At 39.3% G+C, this 21,275-nt stretch overlaps 2 protein-coding genes across 4 annotated transcripts in view; one reads left to right on the forward strand and one right to left on the reverse strand.

Annotated features, from left to right (window-relative positions):
- Window positions 1-21,275, reverse strand: part of LOC308472376 (uncharacterized protein) — a 616,296-nt gene that overhangs the window by 576,176 nt on the left and 18,845 nt on the right. The gene's annotated exons all lie outside the window — the stretch shown is intronic.
- The window catches only part of LOC308472350 (glucocorticoid receptor-like), a 52,200-nt gene that overhangs the window by 24,115 nt on the left and 6,810 nt on the right, over window positions 1-21,275 (forward strand). For all 3 annotated transcript variants that reach the window (XM_080997161.1, XM_080997162.1, XM_080997160.1), the window contains 6 exons: window positions 3,380-3,543; window positions 6,517-6,633; window positions 10,146-10,424; window positions 11,919-12,063; window positions 19,861-19,991; window positions 20,919-21,076. In XM_080997161.1, the coding sequence (XP_080853287.1) occupies window positions 3,380-3,543; window positions 6,517-6,633; window positions 10,146-10,424; window positions 11,919-12,063; window positions 19,861-19,991; window positions 20,919-21,076 (994 nt within the window). The remainder of the gene's footprint in view (window positions 1-3,379; window positions 3,544-6,516; window positions 6,634-10,145; window positions 10,425-11,918; window positions 12,064-19,860; window positions 19,992-20,918; window positions 21,077-21,275) is intronic.

A 21,275-nucleotide genomic window follows, 5' to 3' on the forward strand; every position in this document is an offset into this window, starting at 1 on the left:
CAATTAGAGTTCATAATGCCAAAATAGGAGCTGTTCTCTTCTTCCTCCACCCCTACTCCAACCCTGTAGTGTAGCGTCTATATCAGCTGTCCCAGAAATAAAACAATTTGAATATTTTCTTCTACAAATGTTTAAATATTCTCCACCAAGCCTTGGAAACTTGATACAGTCAGACCCTTGAGCTGTGACAGAAAGTTTGTGACACTTAACCTTTAGCTTTCAGACCTTCAACTTACTTTATAAACAGGCATCCTAAGTTTGCTTTTATTTTAAAAACTTTCCCAAAACAATGCATAAATATGTTCTGAAATATGGAATAAAGCATACCTTTACCTTTAAAAGGGGCAGGGTGGTACAGAAAACAAGAAAGGCAGAATTTATTACATGGTGGTTAGCACAAAAGTATGGTGAAGCTGAAGGCTTGTTGGTAGATGAGAGAAATTTCTTCTGTTGCAACTTCCTGAAAACTTTCCAAGCTAATACAGAGTTCTCAGGTTAGCTTGTAACTATGTTCAGTACCACTTGCACACTTTGTTTTAGCCATAATGTTACTCATAGACCTTCCTCCCAGTTGTACTGGGTTCTTTCAGTGAATGTTGCTCCATTCATTTTATGCTTGTGAGTTCCACTGAAAAATAGCATTTTTGAATCCTACCTTTTAGTGTAATATTAGACAATTTATTCTGAACATGTAAGTTTGGACCTTGTGCTTGAGTGAAAGACTTTGGCAAATCATTAATAAACCAAATTAGGTTGGGTAACATGGTTTGTCAATAGAAATTGTCCTCTGAACTTTCAGAGGACCCTTATCTTTGCCTTCTGGAAGTAAATACACTTATTTTATAATGGGGTATAAACCTGCTTTTTGAGAATAAAAGGTAAAAACCATTTTAAACACATGCTGTTACTGGCTAATAATCATGGCGTTTAACAACCCAACACACCTGTATTTTATAACTGCTGCATTTTTTCATCTGCCTAGTTCTGCGTTGTAAATCTGATAAATCCTGCCTCCCGCTTCTAGCTTTGTGTTTGCAAAAGTAGTTTTACTCTTCAACTTGTTAAAATAAAAAATGGACTGTACGGGAAGTATTAGCAGTGGGCATCACTGCGGTGAAGCATTTTTGTTGTGCTGAATTGTATTTTTAAAGGTTATTTTTAAAACTTACTCAGGGATGAGGAACCTTTTCAGACCATGAGCTGTATTCCCTTGTGAATAACATCCTTGGGACACATGCCAGTGAGGGTTGGGAACAGAGGCAAAAGTGGGTGGAGCAATTAATGGAAATATTACCTTTGCACAGCAGCCTAGTTTTTATGCACAAACTAGAGATGCCTGCTGTATAGTTTCAGACAACTGGAGGAGGGGTTACTTTGTTCTAGGGGTACATTCTCTGTCATCAGTCCAACAGTCAGCTTTGAGTGTCTCTAACTGGTGCTGGGTTCTCATGACGGTGTGCTAAGAGAAGCCCTCAAACTATGTCCCTCCCTGAACTTGTGGTCTTGAGTGTTGTGTTGACAACTCCAAGTCTTGTGGGACTTAAATGTTCATGCTGATGCTGTATTCTCAGGGGCATAGCTGCCCTGTCAACCATGGACCTGTCTCAAGATCTGAACCAATACTTGGTAGGGTGTACCTTGGATCTTGTTTCTCTGCAGAAGTAGAGGGAGATAATATGTGGGTGTGAGAGAGAAACAACTCCATTGGTATGTACAGATCATTAACTGATCCGATTTGGTATGTTCTACTCCCTGGAAGCTGATGGATCTGGATGGTTTTCTGAAGCCATTTGGCGATTTTCTCACAGGTTTAACTGGCAGTCTTACAGTCTCGGCTTAGAATGAGGATATGACTTAGGTCATCAGTACAACTACTTCAAAATGTTTTCTGTCTGTCTGTAGATCTGGTGTCAGTTCCTTGGTATTCAGAGGAACCTTGTTAGTTCTCCTGGACCTCAACAGCTTTCAGTACCGTTGTCCATGGTAACCTTATCTGGATTAGTTTGGAAGGCATGGTTTTAAAGTGATTGTGGTACTTCTGAAGGAGAGGTTCTGGAAGATGGTGCTGGGGAACTTTTGCCCTACTCTACAGCCAAAGCCTTATTATGTCCTGCAGAAGTATTATATTGTAAATACTAAAGAACAAGGGAGCCATGTAAAGTACTGGGGGGAAGTCTTCCAGAGATTTGGGTTGCAATGTCATCAGCATGTAAATGACACTCAGCTTTACCTCTCATTTCAAGCTTTCTTGAATATAGGCATACTACCATGTGCCCTAGGAAAGTTAATTGAGTAAATTTTTATATGTTATGGGGGTTAGATTAATTAAGTGAAGGACGGTATCTGGAATTTGATCTTGAAAGTGCACAGAGGCAACACCACCTCTAAACAGAACTAAGACTGTTGGTTTAGCTAAAGTCTAAATATAAAGGACAACAACCAGGATAATGATGGAGTTCATACTTGGATTGTAGGGGTGTTCTACTGGTGCTTTGAGCACTCATACCAATTTCTCCAAGGAAGGGGCAATGAAATGGATTTGTTTGCGCCCATGAGGCCAAGTGCCCGAGTGAAAGTTGGTTATCCACATTGGCCTGGGCCTCAACTTTGGGGCTGGTGGATGTAGCACATAGTGGCATAGACCTACAGTGGCTTCTGTTTTTGGTTGCAATCCAAACAAGCCCTGCACCATCTCTTCATTTGGAGCTTAGGATTCAGTTACCTAAGCAGATCTCAAAAGTGTGCACCTTGTTTTGCTCAATTTTGCTGTGTAAGCTCAAATGTTAAGATTCAGTTGCATCACAGATTCAAACTTCCTTCAGCAGCAAGCTTAGTTCCAGTTGTAACTGGGCCAATCATTATGTAATGTTTCATCCCACAGAAAGTGTTGTGTGTTTTTTATCCCATTGAAAGTATCATGTGTGCAAAACGAAGCATTAAAAAAATGGTTGATCCTAATGGTCTCAAGATAATACTTTTAAAGAGCATCTAGGCTGACTTCCAGCTGACACCCAAGCACCATTTATTGAAATAAAAATTGCATACATTAAATACAAGTACATAGCATGCGTCCACAATGCATTTCCCTACTTCTTTTTTCTTCCAATTATGGAATAAATAGGGTGAAAACATACTTTTAAATATTGTGCCTTTTAAAATCCCAGGCTCTGCCTTCAGTATTGCTGTAACAGCACTTTCTTTTTATGGTTTTAAAATGTGAAGTACTTTACTGTGAGTATAATGAATTCAGCAAAAACTCAAGATGCTTTTCTTGTGTTTTGGTTAACAGAGCAGAGTAAGAGTCAATGTTTTTGTAACTTAGTATTTCTATACTTTTATTCCTTTCTTTAGTTTGGTCTGTGTTTTGTTGTTTCCTTAGCCCTGGAATGAGATCTGATGTAAGCACTTCACCATCTACCTCTTCAACAACTACGGGACCACCTCCCAAGCTCTGCCTTGTTTGCTCAGATGAGGCTTCTGGGTGTCATTATGGTGTCCTAACTTGTGGCAGCTGCAAAGTGTTCTTCAAAAGAGCTGTGGAAGGTAGGATATATCGCAATTATTTAAAACGTATGGTCTATATCTCACCTCAAATGTTTGTGGGTTTTTACAAAGGTTATTGGAGTTCATTTCCATGCTATCTCTTCCTATCTCTTGCAGAATCTTTGGTCTTCAGTAGCCATCTTCAAGTATTTTTCTGTGTGAGTGTGTGTATGTGCGTGTTAAGTAAGCATGTGAAAGCAGCCGGTGGGAATAAGCATTCTGGCTCTACCTCCTGTTCTGATTCCATTGCTTTTCACAAGTTGGAGGGCAGACTTCTAAAGTGGGAGCCTTCTATACTTGTGGAAGCTACCTTCTTCAGATTTTCGCCCTCCAAATAATGGGTGGTGATGTGGGTGGAGCCAGAACTAGCTTGCTCTCCTAACTCTCCTTCATGTATTTACTTAACATGAAAGAATGAACATCCAAAGAGGGCTGTTTTGTTTATTTTTATTTACAATACAGCCCACTCTTCATTTATGGTATAGCTCACTCGTCATTGAATATTTGCAATCCCAGAGCATGGAGCAAAGTAATAAAAATAAACAGAGAAAAATAGTATACAATATTGCAAAAAAAACATATAAACAAGCCCAAGAAATAGAAACTTAACAATTATGTCATGAGAAAAGGAAGCAAAACTACATTAATAAAATTAAAAATTTCCAATTTAACCAAATACCTAGGTAAAAGCAAACACAAAACCACCAATGGTTTTAGCAAGTTCCCAGCCTGTTTTTCACTAATGGTAGTCTGCTCTTTTCTCTGTCTCCCCACACAAAGAGGGCCCCACTCTTTGCCGGAAGATTCTCAGTGTAACTGCTTACCCAACCTCCAAGATACCATACCATAGTGTTGTTTATGATCCTTGCACACTAGGCATTGGAATCCCGCCCCCCCCATTCATATTAAGCAGGAACTTTTCCTGTATGGTTTACAGCAAACTAAGCCAGACATGTAATGTTAAACATCCATAATACAATAAGATAATAAGTTGTTTTAAAACTTCTGATTATATTTATATCTTGACAAGTTTTAGGTCAAGTTGTTTTCAATGTTTGATTTTATTTGTAAATAGATTCTAGTAAATAGACCCTGGTAAATAGATCTACCAAGGTTCACTGTTCTCCCATTGTTGCTCATGTTTAAGACAGCTATTTAATTCAATATGGAAAGAATCTGCTCTTTAAAAGTTATAGTTGACTTTACTTTGCTTCCAAGGTTTGCTTATACTTGGATCTTTGGTTCCATAAAAATTCCAAAGGATTTAGTTTGCCTGCTTCACAAGCTCCAAAAACCAAATAGTTTCCTCCCTGTTCTTTTAAAGTGGTAAAATCAATATGTCCTAAAGCAGCATTTCAAAACAAAAATTCTCAAACTGGATTACTGACTGCTTGCTCTGTTGGTACCAACTTTAACCTAAAAAATGCAGAGAATACGTAATTCTGTTCCAGGAAAAAAGTAAGGATAAACATTTTATAGTGAACTATTCCATAGCGAGTTTTTGAAAAAGCAGTTTACTTTTTTCAAAAGTTCTGTTTTGGAGAAATTATACAGTACAATAAAATGACTACTTGGATATATACATTGATATAAAAATGTGAGTGGTCATAAAAAGTACTCCAGTTCCACACTGATTTTCCTAGCAACTGACATTCTGCTGCAGATGTTTAGCCTCTTTCTGTCTCATCCATCTCAGATTTTCATGGACATGTACCTATAGAATACTGGAACAATGTAGGCCTTCCTTACATTCACTCCCTCTCCAATACTTCTCATCTGACTCTTCAATTTTTTTGTGTAACCCCCCCCCCCCCTTTCAGAGCAAAAAAAGGAAGTGGGAGACTTGCAGATGATTTAAAAAACCTCTTCCTATTTCCCTTTTAATTCACTGATATTGGGGTCTTAAAAGGGAAATGGGAGGGGGTTTGCAAAAAACCTTTGCAATTCTCTTCCTTCCCTGCTTAAGATTGGATTTCAAGGGATTTTGTAAAGTGGGCAGCCTGCTCACCTGTCAGGTTTTGCCCGTAAGATCCTGATAAAGATCTGGCCCATGGAGCCAAAAAGGGAGGGGGAGCTTGAGACCAAAATTTGACACACACACACACACACACACACACACACACACCCCTTCATGCCCCTTAAGCAAGACACTGCATTTTGGGAAGGAGGTGTGAGGGCTCTGGCAGGGTCCTAGAGCCCACCCATCTTCTGAAAGCTGGGAAAGAGCTAACTAGGCTTTGGGAAAGGGGGGGACTGTAGAACCCTGTCGGAGCCCTCATGCATCCTTTCCAAAGCCCAGCACCTCGCTTACCTGGCTTTGGGAAGGCAGTACAAGGGCTGCAGGGGCAATGGGTGTCCCCACACGTTAGACCAGGGGTCAGCAACCCGCGGCTCCGGAGCCGCATGTGGCTCTTTTACACCTTTGCCGCGGCTCCGGGGCAGATACTAGTGAGGGGAGGAGGCGCATTGTGTGCCCCGACACTCCCCACTGTGGCGGGCGCTGTACTGGCTGTGACGTCGCATGGGGGCGGTGCATGTGTTAGTCACGCACCGTCCCGACATCACCTTCCCACCCGCCCGCCCGCTACATTGTAAGGGGCATGTACGCTGGTCACTGTTTTGAAGGGGAGTGAAGAACACACACAAAAAAAAAGGTAACTTGTTAATTTAACGTTTATTTCTATGAGGAGGAGTAATTCTCAGGGGTCAAACAAAGAAATAATTTAAAAAAGTGACAAAAAAGTTATTTTTGTAATGACGAGTTTTGCGGCTCCCAGTTTTATTTTCTTCGGAAACGGGTCCAAGTGGCTCTTTTTGTCTTAAAGGTTGCAGACCCCTGCGTTAGACCATCCTGATGTACATGGATAGGATAGATAAGTCCATTTGTTTCTTCTCTTCCCCAACCCAACAAGTGCATGTTAGAAATTAAATGCTCATAATTATAAAGGTGTTGTGCTTTGTTTGCAAATACAGGGCAGCACAATTATCTCTGTGCTGGAAGAAATGACTGCATTATTGACAAAATCCGGAGAAAAAACTGCCCAGCTTGCCGCTATCGGAAATGTCTTCAAGCTGGCATGAACCTGGAAGGTAACTTGAAATGTTTTAAAGCTGAAACCTAGAAAATCCTTCATTTTTGCATATATAAAAGATGGAAAGCCTCTTTGCACATTACTCATATGAAGATGTCCCAAATATAGAAAAGGACAGTGGGGACACGTTGCATCCAGTGCCACACATCTTTTTCCTGGCCTTTCCTATGATGTGCAGCTGTGATGGCAGCCTGTACCCATAGACTCAAAAATCCATGCCTAATATGTGAACATCAGGGGTGGGGGAAGCTGCATGATGTTGAGTGCAGGACTGGTGGCCTAGTCCCTCTGCTTCATTCTACACATTGATCCCATCACTGGAATAATGTATGAAGTGGGTTAATGTAAGTTTCAATAGTGGGAGTGGTCCCTACTCACAATTCAATAGTCAATAGTAACAAAAACTAATCCATTCAAAAGTATGTATTATAATAAAGATTACAAACTCAAATAGAGATTATAAACTCTAACAGAGATTACAAACTCAAACTCAAAGAGATATGTATAACACAATAATTCGTTACAAAGATTTTCTCTTTTTCACTCGACAATAATGTTGATCTTTGTAATTTATCAGCTTGCAGATGGAGACTCAGTTTCAATCATAGAGCAGAAGTCAATTATTGATTGGACACCAGGACAGGGCCCTGTTTTGATGTATTCACCTTCGTTAGCAGATTTTTAAGTTTGTAAGTTTGAAGACTTTCGGATAGATATATCCTGTTATTTTCTATATATCAATATATAACAGGATATATTTATCTGAAAATCTTCAAACTTACAAACTTCAAACTTAAAAATTAGCTGATGAAGGTGAGTACATTGAAACATGGCCCTGTTCCTGTCCTATTGACTATTGAATTCTGAGTAGGGACCACTCCCACTATTGAAACTTACATTGGCCTGAGTTCTTGGTGTGCTTTTTTCTTGGTATATTTAATAACAAAGACTCCAACTTATTTAAGTGGGTTAGTGGCAATATATGCAGTTGTTTAATGTTTTCTGAATAACTATTTATCACTGTATATGTTTAACATATGCACGTCTTTCTTGGCAGAACTTAGATATTTCTTTCAACATGCATTTCCAATATTTCCCAGACTCTCACAAGAACTGTATTTTGCACTGAAGTGTTACTGTAGTATGATTTGTATGCATGCTAATCTCTTTTTTCCGTTTCTCTTCTTTTTGTTTTCACTTTCCGATTTCACGTATTTGTGCACTCCTTTTTTCAGTAAATACTGTGGTTGGGAAAACCCCACACTTTGAGTGTACAACAGCTTGAATGCAAATCAGGAAGAAACAAAAATGTTGACTCATCGGGCGGTATTCTATACCAGTTCTACTCAGAGTTACTCATTGAAGTTAATCAACACCACTAACTTCTGTTCACTAATTTCAGTGGGTCTACTCTGAGTAGCACCTGGTTGAGTGCAATCGATTGTCAACAATATGAAACTTTTAAAGTATGGATAGGTGATAACATTCAGTAATACTGTATGGCAAATTCATAATGAGCAAATTCACATGTTTGGTCCTTTCTGGCTGAGGAGAGGTGACTGTTGCAGGCTTGTCATTGCAATCCAGGAAGTCTTGTAGTAGCAATGTTAGTAGTGTTTGGCAGAATGAAGACTTCCACTTGTGGGATAGGAAAACTGACCTGGCCTTACCATTAGACAGAGTGCAGGTGCTGCTCAGGTGTTGCATTGCTGGCGTTGGACTAGATGATCCCCGGGGTCCCTTCGAACCCAGCAGTTCTGTAATTTTGAGCTCAGTAGTTAGGGAGACAAGCCAGCCTGCGTTGTGATCTGTCTCTGCTGCTCCATGTCGCATTATATTTAGGAGCAAAGACATTTTTCATCCCCCCTCACATTCAAACTTTGTAAACATTGCTATTTATTATAGCAATTTCATAATAATGCTGTGACGATATAATTCTAGAGGCCCCTGAAATATGATGTGTTTCGATTATTTTAAGCCGTTATGTCTTTACCAGAAACTTAATTTAGAGGCGGTATGTTTTAGGCCTTTGCAATAACAAATTTAATTGGACAAACAACTAAAATACTTGGCTGCTTGTGCTTTTGCATACGTTTTTGTCTCTGTCTTACAAAACATCTAAATCTCTGTCTTACAAAATATCTAAGGAAGGGCAATCCAGAGTGTGGATGCTATCACCAAGAAGACCCACTTCCACGTTGTCACCAAATGGCAATTTGGTGGTTGTGGAACAACCAGCAGAGTGTCCTTGGAAGATCAACTTGGTCTGTACTGGGGAAGGCAGTCTGCCTAGGTATAATAGTCCCAAGTTGTTTAGTACTTTAAATGTCAACCACATCACCTCGATCTCAGTAGGTAATAGGCAGCCAATAGTATAATAGCTAATAACACAACTAATGATTTTGTATGTTATTGCATGTATGTGTCTCCAAAAACGCCTCTAATTGCGTGCTAACTCAGGTATGGAGTAGGCAAAGTCACTGGTAAGCTCACAAGTGCCTCCATGATTTACATTTGCTGTGTTTTCTGTAACGGCAGCTGCTGCCAAAAGCACTGCTGCAGTTGGAGGCATCAAGTGTATAGCACCACATGGAAGCACTGCTGCATGCCTGTGATCTGGCCCTTTGCTATCTTTTCAAAGTCCTAGTTGGCTAAGTGCTTTACAGCTCTTTGCTACTCATTGAATTGTGAAGTTGGAAGGGACCAGTATTAACTTCATAATTGCTGTTCATTATCTGGTACTCTATTTTGTCCATTTTTGTAATTCCACTGTAAGATAGATTTTATATACAGTATTGCAAAATTTTCAGGATATATGGTTCGTATTAGTAAAAAAGTATGCAGGCAGCATAGATACTGTGGAAATGTGAATAAAAACAGTATATGGAGAAGTGTATTTTAAGCAGTTTATCAGGCATATGTATTCCATAGTTTAATTATAATGGCAAGCAGTTGTCAGAAAAAAATATCTTTTTTGGTCCAGCTGTAGAAGAAACAAAAAAAAATCCTAGCTATGGTGATTCATGTCTAGTAATGCATTCTATGATTCTATGTGCATGTAGGCATACTTCCATGGTGTATATGTAGTTTTGTTCATCCATTGCCAAGTTCTGTTGTCTTGGTTTTAGTGCAATGCAAAGGCCTCATTGAAACCATTCCATTCCAAAGCTGTAAATGGAATAAGTTTTTTAGTAATTTCCCCCAGGTGCACTATTGCTTTTTCTTCCTTTTCACATTTAATCCAAGGTTTCATTTTCTGTTCATACAAATAAAACCATAAAGGAAGGGCAGGAAATTTCTGTGGCCCCCAACTCCTCTCTGTTCCAGCAAGCATGGCCAACGTTTGGGGATGATCAGAGTTGTCATTCCAACAAGATTAGGAGGCCACAGGATTCCCTGCCATAAGGAGTCTATTGTATGCCTGCAGCATAGAAGATTGCATTGATTGTGTTAGCAATGCTTTCTGGTTTTATTTTTTAATGTTGACTTTATTTTCTTAAAAATTTCTAGCACGAAAGACAAAGAAAAAGATAAAAGGAATCCAGCAATCTAGTGTGGCTGCAGGAAGAGAGACTACAGAAAGTCCCACAAATAAGGCTGTTGTTCCTGCCTCCCTGCCACAGCTAACGCCTACTCTGGTTTCCCTACTGGAAGTCATTGAACCAGAAGTGATGTTTTCAGGCTATGACAGCACAGTACCGGACACAACTTGGCGTATTATGTCCACTCTCAATATGCTAGGAGGAAGGCAAGTGGTTGCTGCTGTGAAATGGGCAAAGGCAATACCAGGTTTGTATATGTATTACATGAATATAGACTATACTTCCTTAATGTAAGTGTGTTTTGTAAGGCTACATTCTGCTCCTAACCATGGTAGGCCTGGATGATGAATCAATACATTGCCCAAGACAATGAGGACCAATATACCCAGTGGTATATTGTGGGTGAAGCCGCTTCTGCTGCCGAGTCCCTCTGCTGTCAGCGCCCAGTGTGAGAGGGAGGAACAAGCCACAGTGGGTCTCTGCAGCAGCAGTGATTTCACCTGCAACATGCTGCCAGGTGAATCAGCCATTGCGCTCTGGCCGTCATGCAACTTGTTCTTCCCTCAGCTGCCCATGCAGGTAGGCAGCTCCTTTAAACTTCTCTACTTAGTGGCTGCCTGCCCCTGAATGGAGAATTTTAAAGGAGCTCCAGCTCACGCAAGCTGGAGGCAAGGTTGGGGCTCCGTTACACTTGCGGGAGCCCTGCGAACAGAGTCTCCCTCCATCTTGGGGCAAGCAGGAGAAAGAAGCCTCCAGCCTGCGCGGGTGGGGCCCCCAGCTGAACAGCACAAACAAGCTGAGTTGTCCCTGCCCGTGAGGCACTGGGGTAAAGAAAGTGCCTCCGCTCCCATGGCGAGAGCTGCAGCAACTTCACCCTGTGCATTGCGGGCTGGGGCCAAGCAGCATAGTTCACAATCGTGGCTTATCACCAGATTGTGATGTTGAAAACCAAACATTGTCCAGCCCTAAATCACGGGCTTCTTATCTTACTCCATAGAGAAAGGTTCGGTTTCCTGGTTTCCATTTTGTAACAGCATACAGTGGTACCTCAGGTTAAGTACTTAATTTGTTCCAGAGGTCCGTTCTTAACCTGAAACTGTTCTTAACCTGAAGCACCCACTAATGGGGCCTCCTGCTGCCACCGCACCGCCAGAGCACGATTTCTGTTCTCATCCTGAAGCAAAGTTCTTAACCCGAGGTAATATTTCTGGGTTAGCGGAGTCTGTAACCTGAAGCGTATGTAACCCAAGGTACCTACCTCCAAAATGACGCAGAGATAAATTATTCCCTTACTGTTAATTGTTGTGGCTTGCCATGAAAGGAAAAAAATGAAACAAGAACTAATACTAGGATTGGAAAGTCTCATCAACTTCTTCCCTGGCAGGGAAAAGATTAAACACTCTTTTCCTTAATGTTCCTTTTCCAGTGGAAATCGCCTCTTCCAAAGAGCATTATACAAAGGAGAGAGCTTGGTTACATTTCACTGCAGTATATCAATTGCAATTTGCATATTTATAGATATTAATATGTCTCTTATTAACATTTATTGCTATTTAGCATTACTATTTCATAAAACTATTTTGAATTTTATGTCCCTTTACTGAATTTTTGATGCATTTTGACTCTGGACCCTTTTAAGAAGTCATTCTGAACTTTAAGATTCAAAATAACACTTTGGACAAGCAGTACTTTAATTACAACAGGAAATGTGCTAGATCTTGTACCTTTTATTTCCAATCAGGTTTCAGAAACTTGCATCTGGATGACCAAATGACACTTCTGCAGTATTCGTGGATGTTTCTGATGGCTTTTGCCCTAGGATGGAGATCATATAAACAGGCTAATGGAAGTTTATTGTGTTTTGCACCAGATTTGATCATCAATGAGTAAGTAGTATTCAAGTCCTTTTCCCTGTGTTTCTAAAGCTTGGCTACACTTCTAGAAATGTGTTCTTATAACTTAGGTGCACAATGAGTACTATAATTGTGTATAAAGACTTAGCTTATAAAAAACAATTCCTTATTTATTTTTGAATTTGAATATTTCAGTAACTTGTACTGCTTATAGAACAGTAGAAATGAAGGTATTAGAAAAATCTCTTTTGTCTTTTACTTTAATAATGCAGAACTACATCTGTCTGTTGGAAATGATAACACCACAGTGGTGTTCTTCCTGTGCAACACAAGTTGGCAGGATGAGAGCCACTGTGGTGCAATAGTTAGGAAGTGTCATACTATGACAAGGGGTACCCAGGTTCAATTCAGCATGAAGCTCATAAGGAGACCCTAATGTGCGTATGTTAGTTGACAACCTAATTTGGCTAAATTTAAATTACCAGAAGCAAGCCAAAGGTGAGGTGGGGAATGATGAGTAGGGTTGGTTAGGTTTGTTTTGCATCGTGATGGTGTCCACAGCCGGATGGTAGTAGTCGGGGGGGGGGGCACAAAATATGTTAGAGATGTCTCCCAGTGAAATAGTTGTTAGAATATATGCACAATCCATCTCCACTTTATGATGCTTTGAATATATTAACAAGGTTACTTTTGTGAGTACTAGGGTTAGGCCACAATTCAATTGATTGGTCAAATATATCTATTAGAGTGCCTGTCTACTATTAATAAATATTCAACTAAGCAAAGAATATATTTAGATTTGTTTGTTACTGTTTAGGTTTTTCTTTTGCTCGTTATAGCAGTATGCTATTTGGGTACCCTGCATTTCACTATTAGATGAAATAACTGGTGCTATTTCTGGTCCTATGCACAGTTGTGCTGAGAATCCAAAATGGGGGAGGGTAGGCAGATAGTAGAACAAAGGATAATACAGGCGGGTTGAAATGGCATAACATTGACCTTTTACTGAAATTATACAAATTGATAAAGGCTGAAGGCCACAGAGGATACACTCCTCTGGAGACTAATTTCTCTCTTTCCCTTTGACCTGTGAGATTTTTCCACAGACTCCGCTTCTCACATTCTAAAACTGCCATCTTTCATAGTGCATGTTTAATTCTAATTTTGAAATGCTCTAGCTTACTGACACCACAATAATAATAGTTCCATTATCATACCTCTATATTTCTCTTAACATTATTTGTTGACAACTATGAACTGATATTGTCTGGCTACGTTGACCTTGTTTTTGCATATGTGAATCCTTTTGTCATAATAAGTTAAGAGCATTAAATGTTCCTTCCACTCAAATAAACTCTTCCCTTCAGATGCCCTTTGCAGACAGTGTTTCACATAATAAATGGTGACACTTCTAATACATGTGATACTGTAGCACAGAATCCTAGTAACACAGTAATGGTATTTGCATGGCAATGTAACATTGCACAACTGAAAAAAGCTCTGAAACAATAAGTAACTAAGTGCTAAATCTTAACACATCTGTTATTTCTGTATTTTGTGTGAGAACAGTCTGTATATTTATTCCTCAAAAGCAAGCCTTTTTGCATTTTTGTAACATTTCTGATGGTGGTAGATATTTTCTGCAGCAGGGCCAGAATAGTCAGTTGTGGGATGTTCTCACCACTTTCTGTAGACACTTGGTGCAGTTTCATGAAAAAATTACATACTGTAACAACATAGGTAGATTCAGTTTACGGCAAATCTTGATGCCCTACAAGGATCTTGATGAACAGAACTTGACCTGGCTGTTAAAAAAAAGCTTTCTCAAGTGTTGTGTTATTCTAGTCACACAAATAGAAAACTTGTATAAAATTCTATTGAGCAACTACAAAAAGGATGGACTATGATCTCATCCTTAATGACTTTGTTCCTCCCTGAAGAAGCCTGTCTTGCATGTTGACCTACAGCACTGTAATCTTCATTACTTGCTTTAGTGGACAAATAATTTCTTCTACTGTGAGGCTTCTTTTTTGCTACAGTGCATTTTGACTGTTTTATCCTTCATTAACCCAATCTTGACCCGAAAGAAACAATGCATCAGTTTGATATTGTTTGCGTCAAAAATAGAGGCTTAGTATAACCACCTGTATACTTTGAAATATGACGGTTTCCCAATGAAACACAGTATGTGGAAATTCTATATCAGTCCCTGTATTGAATGCCAACAGTGATTTTTAAAGAAAAAAACCTGAGTGATAAATTTATCATAGTTAAATTTATTGTTTTTTATTCTGTTATGTGGATTGAGAAGAAAGCTGGAAAAGTAGCTTACTGAGATATACTGTGCTTTTCCTGATTCTGATTATTGATGCTGAGGTTTTCTGGTTAACCCACCATATATGTGAGGGCGATCTGGCTGTGACATCTGTCACCCCATTGATCACCAGGGTTGATTTGGCTGGCTAGGCAGGTGTCCCCTTCCATATATAGGAACATAGGAAACTGCCTATACCAATCAAAATGGTTTTATTTATTTCTATTATTATTAAAATTGTATACCGCCCTATACCTGCAGGTCTCAGGGCAGTTCACAGGATAAACTTCATAACTTAGATGGCATTTAAATAAAGCATATAAGTTAATATAAACCCTCCACAGAAGATTGATGCCTGTATAAAATGAGCTCTTCAGATCATAGTGTAATAGATAATGGATTTTTGTCCTTGCAATCTCAAAGTAGAAGTCTCTTAGCCACCATAAGAGCTAACACAATCCACTTTTTCTGCCCACCCATTAATGCTACAGGGATATAGTTTTAAAGTACACGATCATCTGCAAATACCAAGGATTTCACCAATATAAAATTGATAAGGGTAGCAACTTCAAACAAAAAGGAATATATTATACTACAAAAACACACAAAAGGTTAAATAACAGGAAGTATCGTAATATGGGAGGGCATTTATTTATCTATAAATGAATGCTCCAAAAAATACCCACCACCTTTCATTAACATTATTTCCAAGAAAATACTGCTGCAGCCTTTTAGTCAGCATCTACATTTACAAGAGACTATGAGGTGCTGCTTACCCAGCTGACAGGAAACTGCATGCAGAGAGACTGTAGTCTTAGCCAGCTCCATTGGCCTGTGCTGTTTTGCTGACTCCACATACATAGTCCTTGTTATGCAGCTTGATGGATATCTATGCACTTCTAGTTCTCTGAAGTGAAGGTCTAGGAATAAGTGAGAAAAGGAGAGATACATGAATTAAAGGTTCGCCACTTTCAGTCTCATTTAATGAGGTTAAATGAAGCATCTGATAAGTGAAGTTGTGAGAAATATAGGTGCTTCTCAGAGTAGTTTGTGTATTACAGGAGGGTATCTGCCTTTTCAGACTTTCACTATAATGGGAATGCAGAACAGATGTATTGGCACTAGTTTAGGCGTATGGCTGGCACTTCCATTTGAGCTTGGGAGGAGGGACAGACCTCTGTGGAAGAAGTAATCTAGTTTCCCAGTAATTTTTACTCCTTGGAATGCTGATCATTTCCCTGAATATTTGAGTATTTCAATTTTCTTAACGTCAGTGTACCGGTTTAAGGTATAAATTGCACAATGAAAATGTGACTATTTCTGAACTCCTAATTCCTGTATCAGTCCATAATGTCTTGCTTTAATCAGTCATGGATGCAATATCAGAGCTTATCTCCCAGCCAAGTGTTGTTTGCTAAAATCCCTTAACAAAGCGCTCGCTCTGTGCGTGTGTGTCTGTGTATGAGAGAAACAGGAAATACAAGTTGGTAGGCTACTGTATCTTATGAGACTTGCAAGTGGCATGTAGTACAGCCTGACTTGCATAAACTCTGTATTGCACAATATAAATTTCCATGAGTGATGGTGTAAATCTCTTCCACCTCCCATTTGCTAATTTAATTTCACACCTATGGATAACTGTTGGTTAACCAATAATTTTACTAATGGAAATTATCTATGACCTCTCATCTATTAAGCAAAAAATAATTTATCTAGCAAAATAAGAATACACAGGGCTTTATATAACCTCTTCTACCAAAAAAGCTGTAGCCCTCATAAACTAAAATTACTCAAGGAGCCTGCATAGTAGCCATCCGTCTCAGTTCATTAGGTAGGGGAACCTGGAGAATGACCTCTGATGAGGCATTGCAGAAGTAGCTTTGCCGCAACTCATTTAGGTTATTAAACGTTAAAACCAGCACTTTGAATTGGAACTGGAAACTGACTACAAGGTACTACAGATGATCAAGCACTGGTATGATATAATTATATTTATAGGGTCCCATTCATTCACTCACTCACTCATTCATTTTTTTACTATACTTCATTTATATGCCGCCCATCTGACTGGGTTGCCCGAACAACTCTGGGCAGCTCCCCATCCATAACTTAGTCAACCTGTTTTGGACCAACTGAAGCTTCCAGACTGTTTTGGAGGGTAGATCTGTGCAGAATGCATTGCAGTAATCTGAGTGGTAGGTTACCAACCTATGGCTATAGCAAGTTAGCTGAAGCAGATGTAAGGCAATTTGTAGAATGAAAAATTGGACCACCAAGATTATATTTATGTTCTGAATAGATAGCTCTGCTTAGGAACCCATAGTCTAAGCTATTCAAAAATAAATATACATACTCAGAATAGGAGCAAGTGTATTCACATAACATATACCACAGGGAGGAAGTGGGAATTGTAATTGCAGGGTAGTTATAATGTAATTACACTGCAGATTTGCTGTAGCACCATATCATTACTAATTATTCATTTTCCTAGAAGAGAAGGTTAGCTGTAGGAATGTTACTCACTGTTCATGCTTATTTTATATAATTATTCTCACTTGTGCACTTTAAGGCCACAGTTACAAGTAGTCCCTATTCCCAGTGCTCCTTAATTGCACAGTGCAGCTATTTAGCACAATTTAATGGTCAATATCAACTGGTTAGGAAACATTGGTTGATGAAACTTAACAATAATCAAACACTTCTCCAAATTCAAAGTACTCATTAAAACAAAAGCTACCCATTAAATTTAGCTGCCAGCTTTCCCCAAGCTGATGTCCTCCCCATATTTTGCACTTCAGATCCCATCGTCCATGACTATTGGCCATGCTTGCTGAAGCTGATGAAAGTTGGGAGAGCCAAAGATCTGGAGACCATCAGATTTGGAAAGGCTGACTTGAGCTATTCTGATCCCTCTGGAAACTCATAAGATGGCCATGAAAGAAATAGGCTTTTCATGTTGGTTGTCCCTAGCATCTGGTAATTTATTTTATTGGAGATATGCTTGCTCTGCTTTTTGAGAAAATCCTTCACAAAGCATCTTACATATTTCATAAAAGTTTTTCTTAAAAAAGCAGCTGTTAAGTGTAGTGTAGTGGATAAAGTGCAGGATTAGGACCCGGCATAGCAGTTTTCAAATCTGTAATCAGCCATGAAGCTTACTGGGTGAACTTGGGTATAACTGACTTCCGGTGTTATGTATGCCATCTGGAGCTTCTTGCAGTCAATAATACATAAAATTAGAATAAACAGTAACATTAAAATAACCAGCACAACACAGAAATGATTTGACCCTACCCCAGTTAACTACCATCAATCCATATCCTCACTCATCTGGTGGGTGCTGAAGCAGGCCTTCTGAACTAGATTTTAAGATATAGACATGGGTGCAGGCGGATCTTTGAATAATATTGAACTAAGCTGTTTGGGGCTTTAAATATATTAATGAACACTTTGCATTGAGTTTAGAAACACAGTTCAGCACAAAGAACACTAGAGCAGTGCGACATATGTTGGTCCAGTAGTTGGAACTTTTGGAAAGGGATTTTTTTTGTGGATTTTATGTTTAGGGCTCAGATGGAACCTTCAGCAAATTACTTCTTCCTCTGCTTTTAGTGTTGAGTTGGCTGGTTGACTGATTTGATTTTAAAAGATTGCCTAAAGGTGGAAAGGCAGGATATCATTCAAGGTGGTTTGCAAACATAATGCCATTTACAAGGGACTGTGCAAGGTCCAGCTCCCTGCACCTGATGTTTGTTCAGGTTCTGGCAGCCTTGGGGCAAATAGCAAGTCCTCCTCAAACCAAATCTGAGAGCAGAGCCAGAAAATGTGCCCAGGATCAGGAGGTCATAGCAGCTCCTGTCACATTCTTCTTCCTACGTTGCCGCAGCAAATGTGGGGTCACAGAGTCAAAGGATTTTGGAGTTGCAAGGGATCTAGTCCAACCCCCTGCAATGCAGGTATATGCAGCTGTACCATACACAGATTGAATAAGCAACATTGCTGTTATCAGCACCATGCTCCAAACAGCTGAGCTATGCTGAAATAAGTAACTGCCCAAGATTACTAAATAAGTTCAATGCAAGTTACTTGTCTCCATCTACTCCAGCAGTCTATTTCCAATAGTGGCCAGAAAATTGCCTCTGGGCAGCTTACAAGCAAGGCATTATGGCAGTTGATGTCACTGGCACCTGGTATTCATAGGTGTGCTGTCTCTGAACAAAGAGGTTCTATTTAGCCATTGTGGCTGATAGGATCTTCAATGGTCTGAGCAGCTTTGGGTGGATTGAACCAAGGAAAGGTATAGTGGGAACAGTTTAACAGGGATGGATATCACCCCATGTTTTGAAAGTGCCAGTACCTCTCCCTGTTCATTTGTATTGGGGAGGAGTTATACTAGCTCTCACATAAAGTGTGTACTGCATGATAATTGTGGCAAGTAATGATACAGGATTCTAAAATTGCAGGCTTTCAAAGCATCTAAAATATGACCTACAGCTTAGCACATCTTGAGTCTCAAAGCTACACCCCACATCCTCTTCAAGCAGAAACATATCACAGGGTGTGGGCCTTTCTGCTAGCTACACCCTGTTGTCAAAGTGCAAAAGGGATATAAATTTGAAAATAGAAAAAAGCAATATTAATTCAACAAACGCAGTTCTAAAATTGAACTGATCTTGCTGTTTTCTTAGCCATTAAAAAATATCAGTATTTTATCAGTAAATACCAGTATATAAAATATCCCGCCCAAACATTTAATAAGGTGAAATAAAGTCCTAAGAATTGGCTTAAACTCTAAAGACAAAGGGGAGACGCTTACATTAGTAACCTACCTTCCTTTGTGGCCAGCCTGGAAATTCAAATATCTTCTCAACAGGCTAGTAGATCAGGGAAAGCGCTAATAAACTGGCTTCCTTCCTTCAGTGCCATCCCCAATCCCATGGATTGTCAGAGAAGGAGTAGAGGGTTTTGTTCCTCCTCTGCCAACCCACTCTGTCATCGGTATGGAATTCCTTCCTGGTTATCTATGGCTACAAGTCTAGTTGTTGTTTTTATTGTGTTGCCTTGTTAATAACTTATGCCTAGACGATTTGTAAATAATGGAATACAGTTATACCTTATGCGCCACTGCAGGTTGCGAATGTGCATCCCACATGGAACACGTTCGCAACCCGAGCGTCCACTGTATGGGAGAATCCATAAGTGCAATAAGTTTTAAAAGGAAAAGATTGTATACTTATACAGCAGAAAGGTCAGAAGGTAAATTCTGTAAATATCTATTTTACCCTTCATGATAAAATACCATTTTACTATTATGAGTAAACCTTTCACAATAATATTAAATCTGCAGTTTACTTAAAGGCGTTGCTTTGCAACTTCATTTGGAAAAAGTATGTGTATCTTACTAGCCTATAATTTCTGGAATTCATGTAAATAGAGGCATCTCCTTACTGGTAAACAAGGTACAAATTAATTTCTTTTGTACTGATTCAGATGTGTATATTCTATTTACTCCTCAGACAGAGAATGAATTTACCCTGTATGTATGAACAATGCAAGCGTTTGCTGATGGTTACTAATGAGTTAGCACGTCTTCAAGTTTCATACGAGGAATATCTCTGCATGAAAACCTTGCTGCTTCTCTCTACAAGTACGTGAACATTGGTGATTCCTCTTTTTAAAAAAAAAACAACCAAAACCACTTTTTAAAGAGTTCTCCTTCAAGGCTGATCTGGGAACTGAATTTAGAACTCTCAGATCCACTTTATTAGAGAGTTCTGTGGCCACCACATTTTGTCAGTCTTGGGTCAGCATTTGTGTACCTCATAAATGATAGTCCAAAAAGCATGTTAAAATTATTTTGAAATTAACAATTTGTTACAATATCTATTGGACCAAACCGATTTTGCCACCAGAAATAACTAAAATGTTCAATTCTTAAACTGGTTCAAGCTTGTGGTAGCTGGAGAGCTGATGAAAGTAGCAGTTTGCACATAAATGCTTGGACAAGGAAGCTATGTTCAGACTTAAGTCGACTCTGATAATAGGTATGAGTCTCTGGTATGTTCAAAGCCCAGTAGTGTCCTGTGGAGGAGAAATTTGCAGAAGCTTTTTCAGTAGAAGGGAGTTTTATTTTTCTAGGTACACTAGAAGAATAAACAGAATCAATAGCCATTTATTTCTTCCTGGAAATACAACCATTTGGAGACACGGTTGATGGATGAATCCAGGAAACATTAATCTCCATGGTGCAAAATCTTACAACCATACTATGTCTATGGACAAGGTCACTTAGAATTTCCTATAATTTGAGAGGTTTGTGCACAAGTGTGGGTACTGGTTTTCCTTGTGCTACATACTGTCTTAGACTACAAAACCAAAACGGCCTTTTAATGGTGTTATTCACAATACTTATTTTATGCAGAAACTCTGAACTCTCTGCAATTGTCTGCATAAATATCCACAATTTAAAACCATGATTCTAACTTCTCTTGTCTTGGTTTACGGTAAATAGAAACATCCTGTTGTAGGACGCTTACAAACTCAGGTAATCTAAAAACTAATCTCAATATTTCAGTTCCTAAGGAGGGCTTGAGGAGTCAGGCTCTGTTTGATGAAATTCGTATGACCTACATCAAAGAACTGGGGAAAGCTATAGTGAAGAGAGAGGGAAACTCGAGCCAGAACTGGCAGCGATTTTATCAACTGACAAAACTTTTGGACTCCATGCATGATGTAAGTTTTGCTTCCATACATTGATTCTGTGCAATTTGAGGATCGTACCAATGTGGATGAAACCTGGCCAATGAAAAAGCCATCTAGGCACAGCTTTCCTGATTGTAAAGCTAAGGTTCTTCAGAAAGGTACCTTTCTGGACTCCCACTGCCCCTTCTCATTGATTGTAAAGTATTCCAGTAAGTAGGGATGCAGGCAA

The sequence above is a fragment of the Podarcis pityusensis genome (genome assembly GCF_964106645.2).
Source record: "Podarcis pityusensis genome assembly, chromosome: 2".
Classification (NCBI taxonomy): Eukaryota; Metazoa; Chordata; class Lepidosauria; order Squamata; family Lacertidae; genus Podarcis; species Podarcis pityusensis.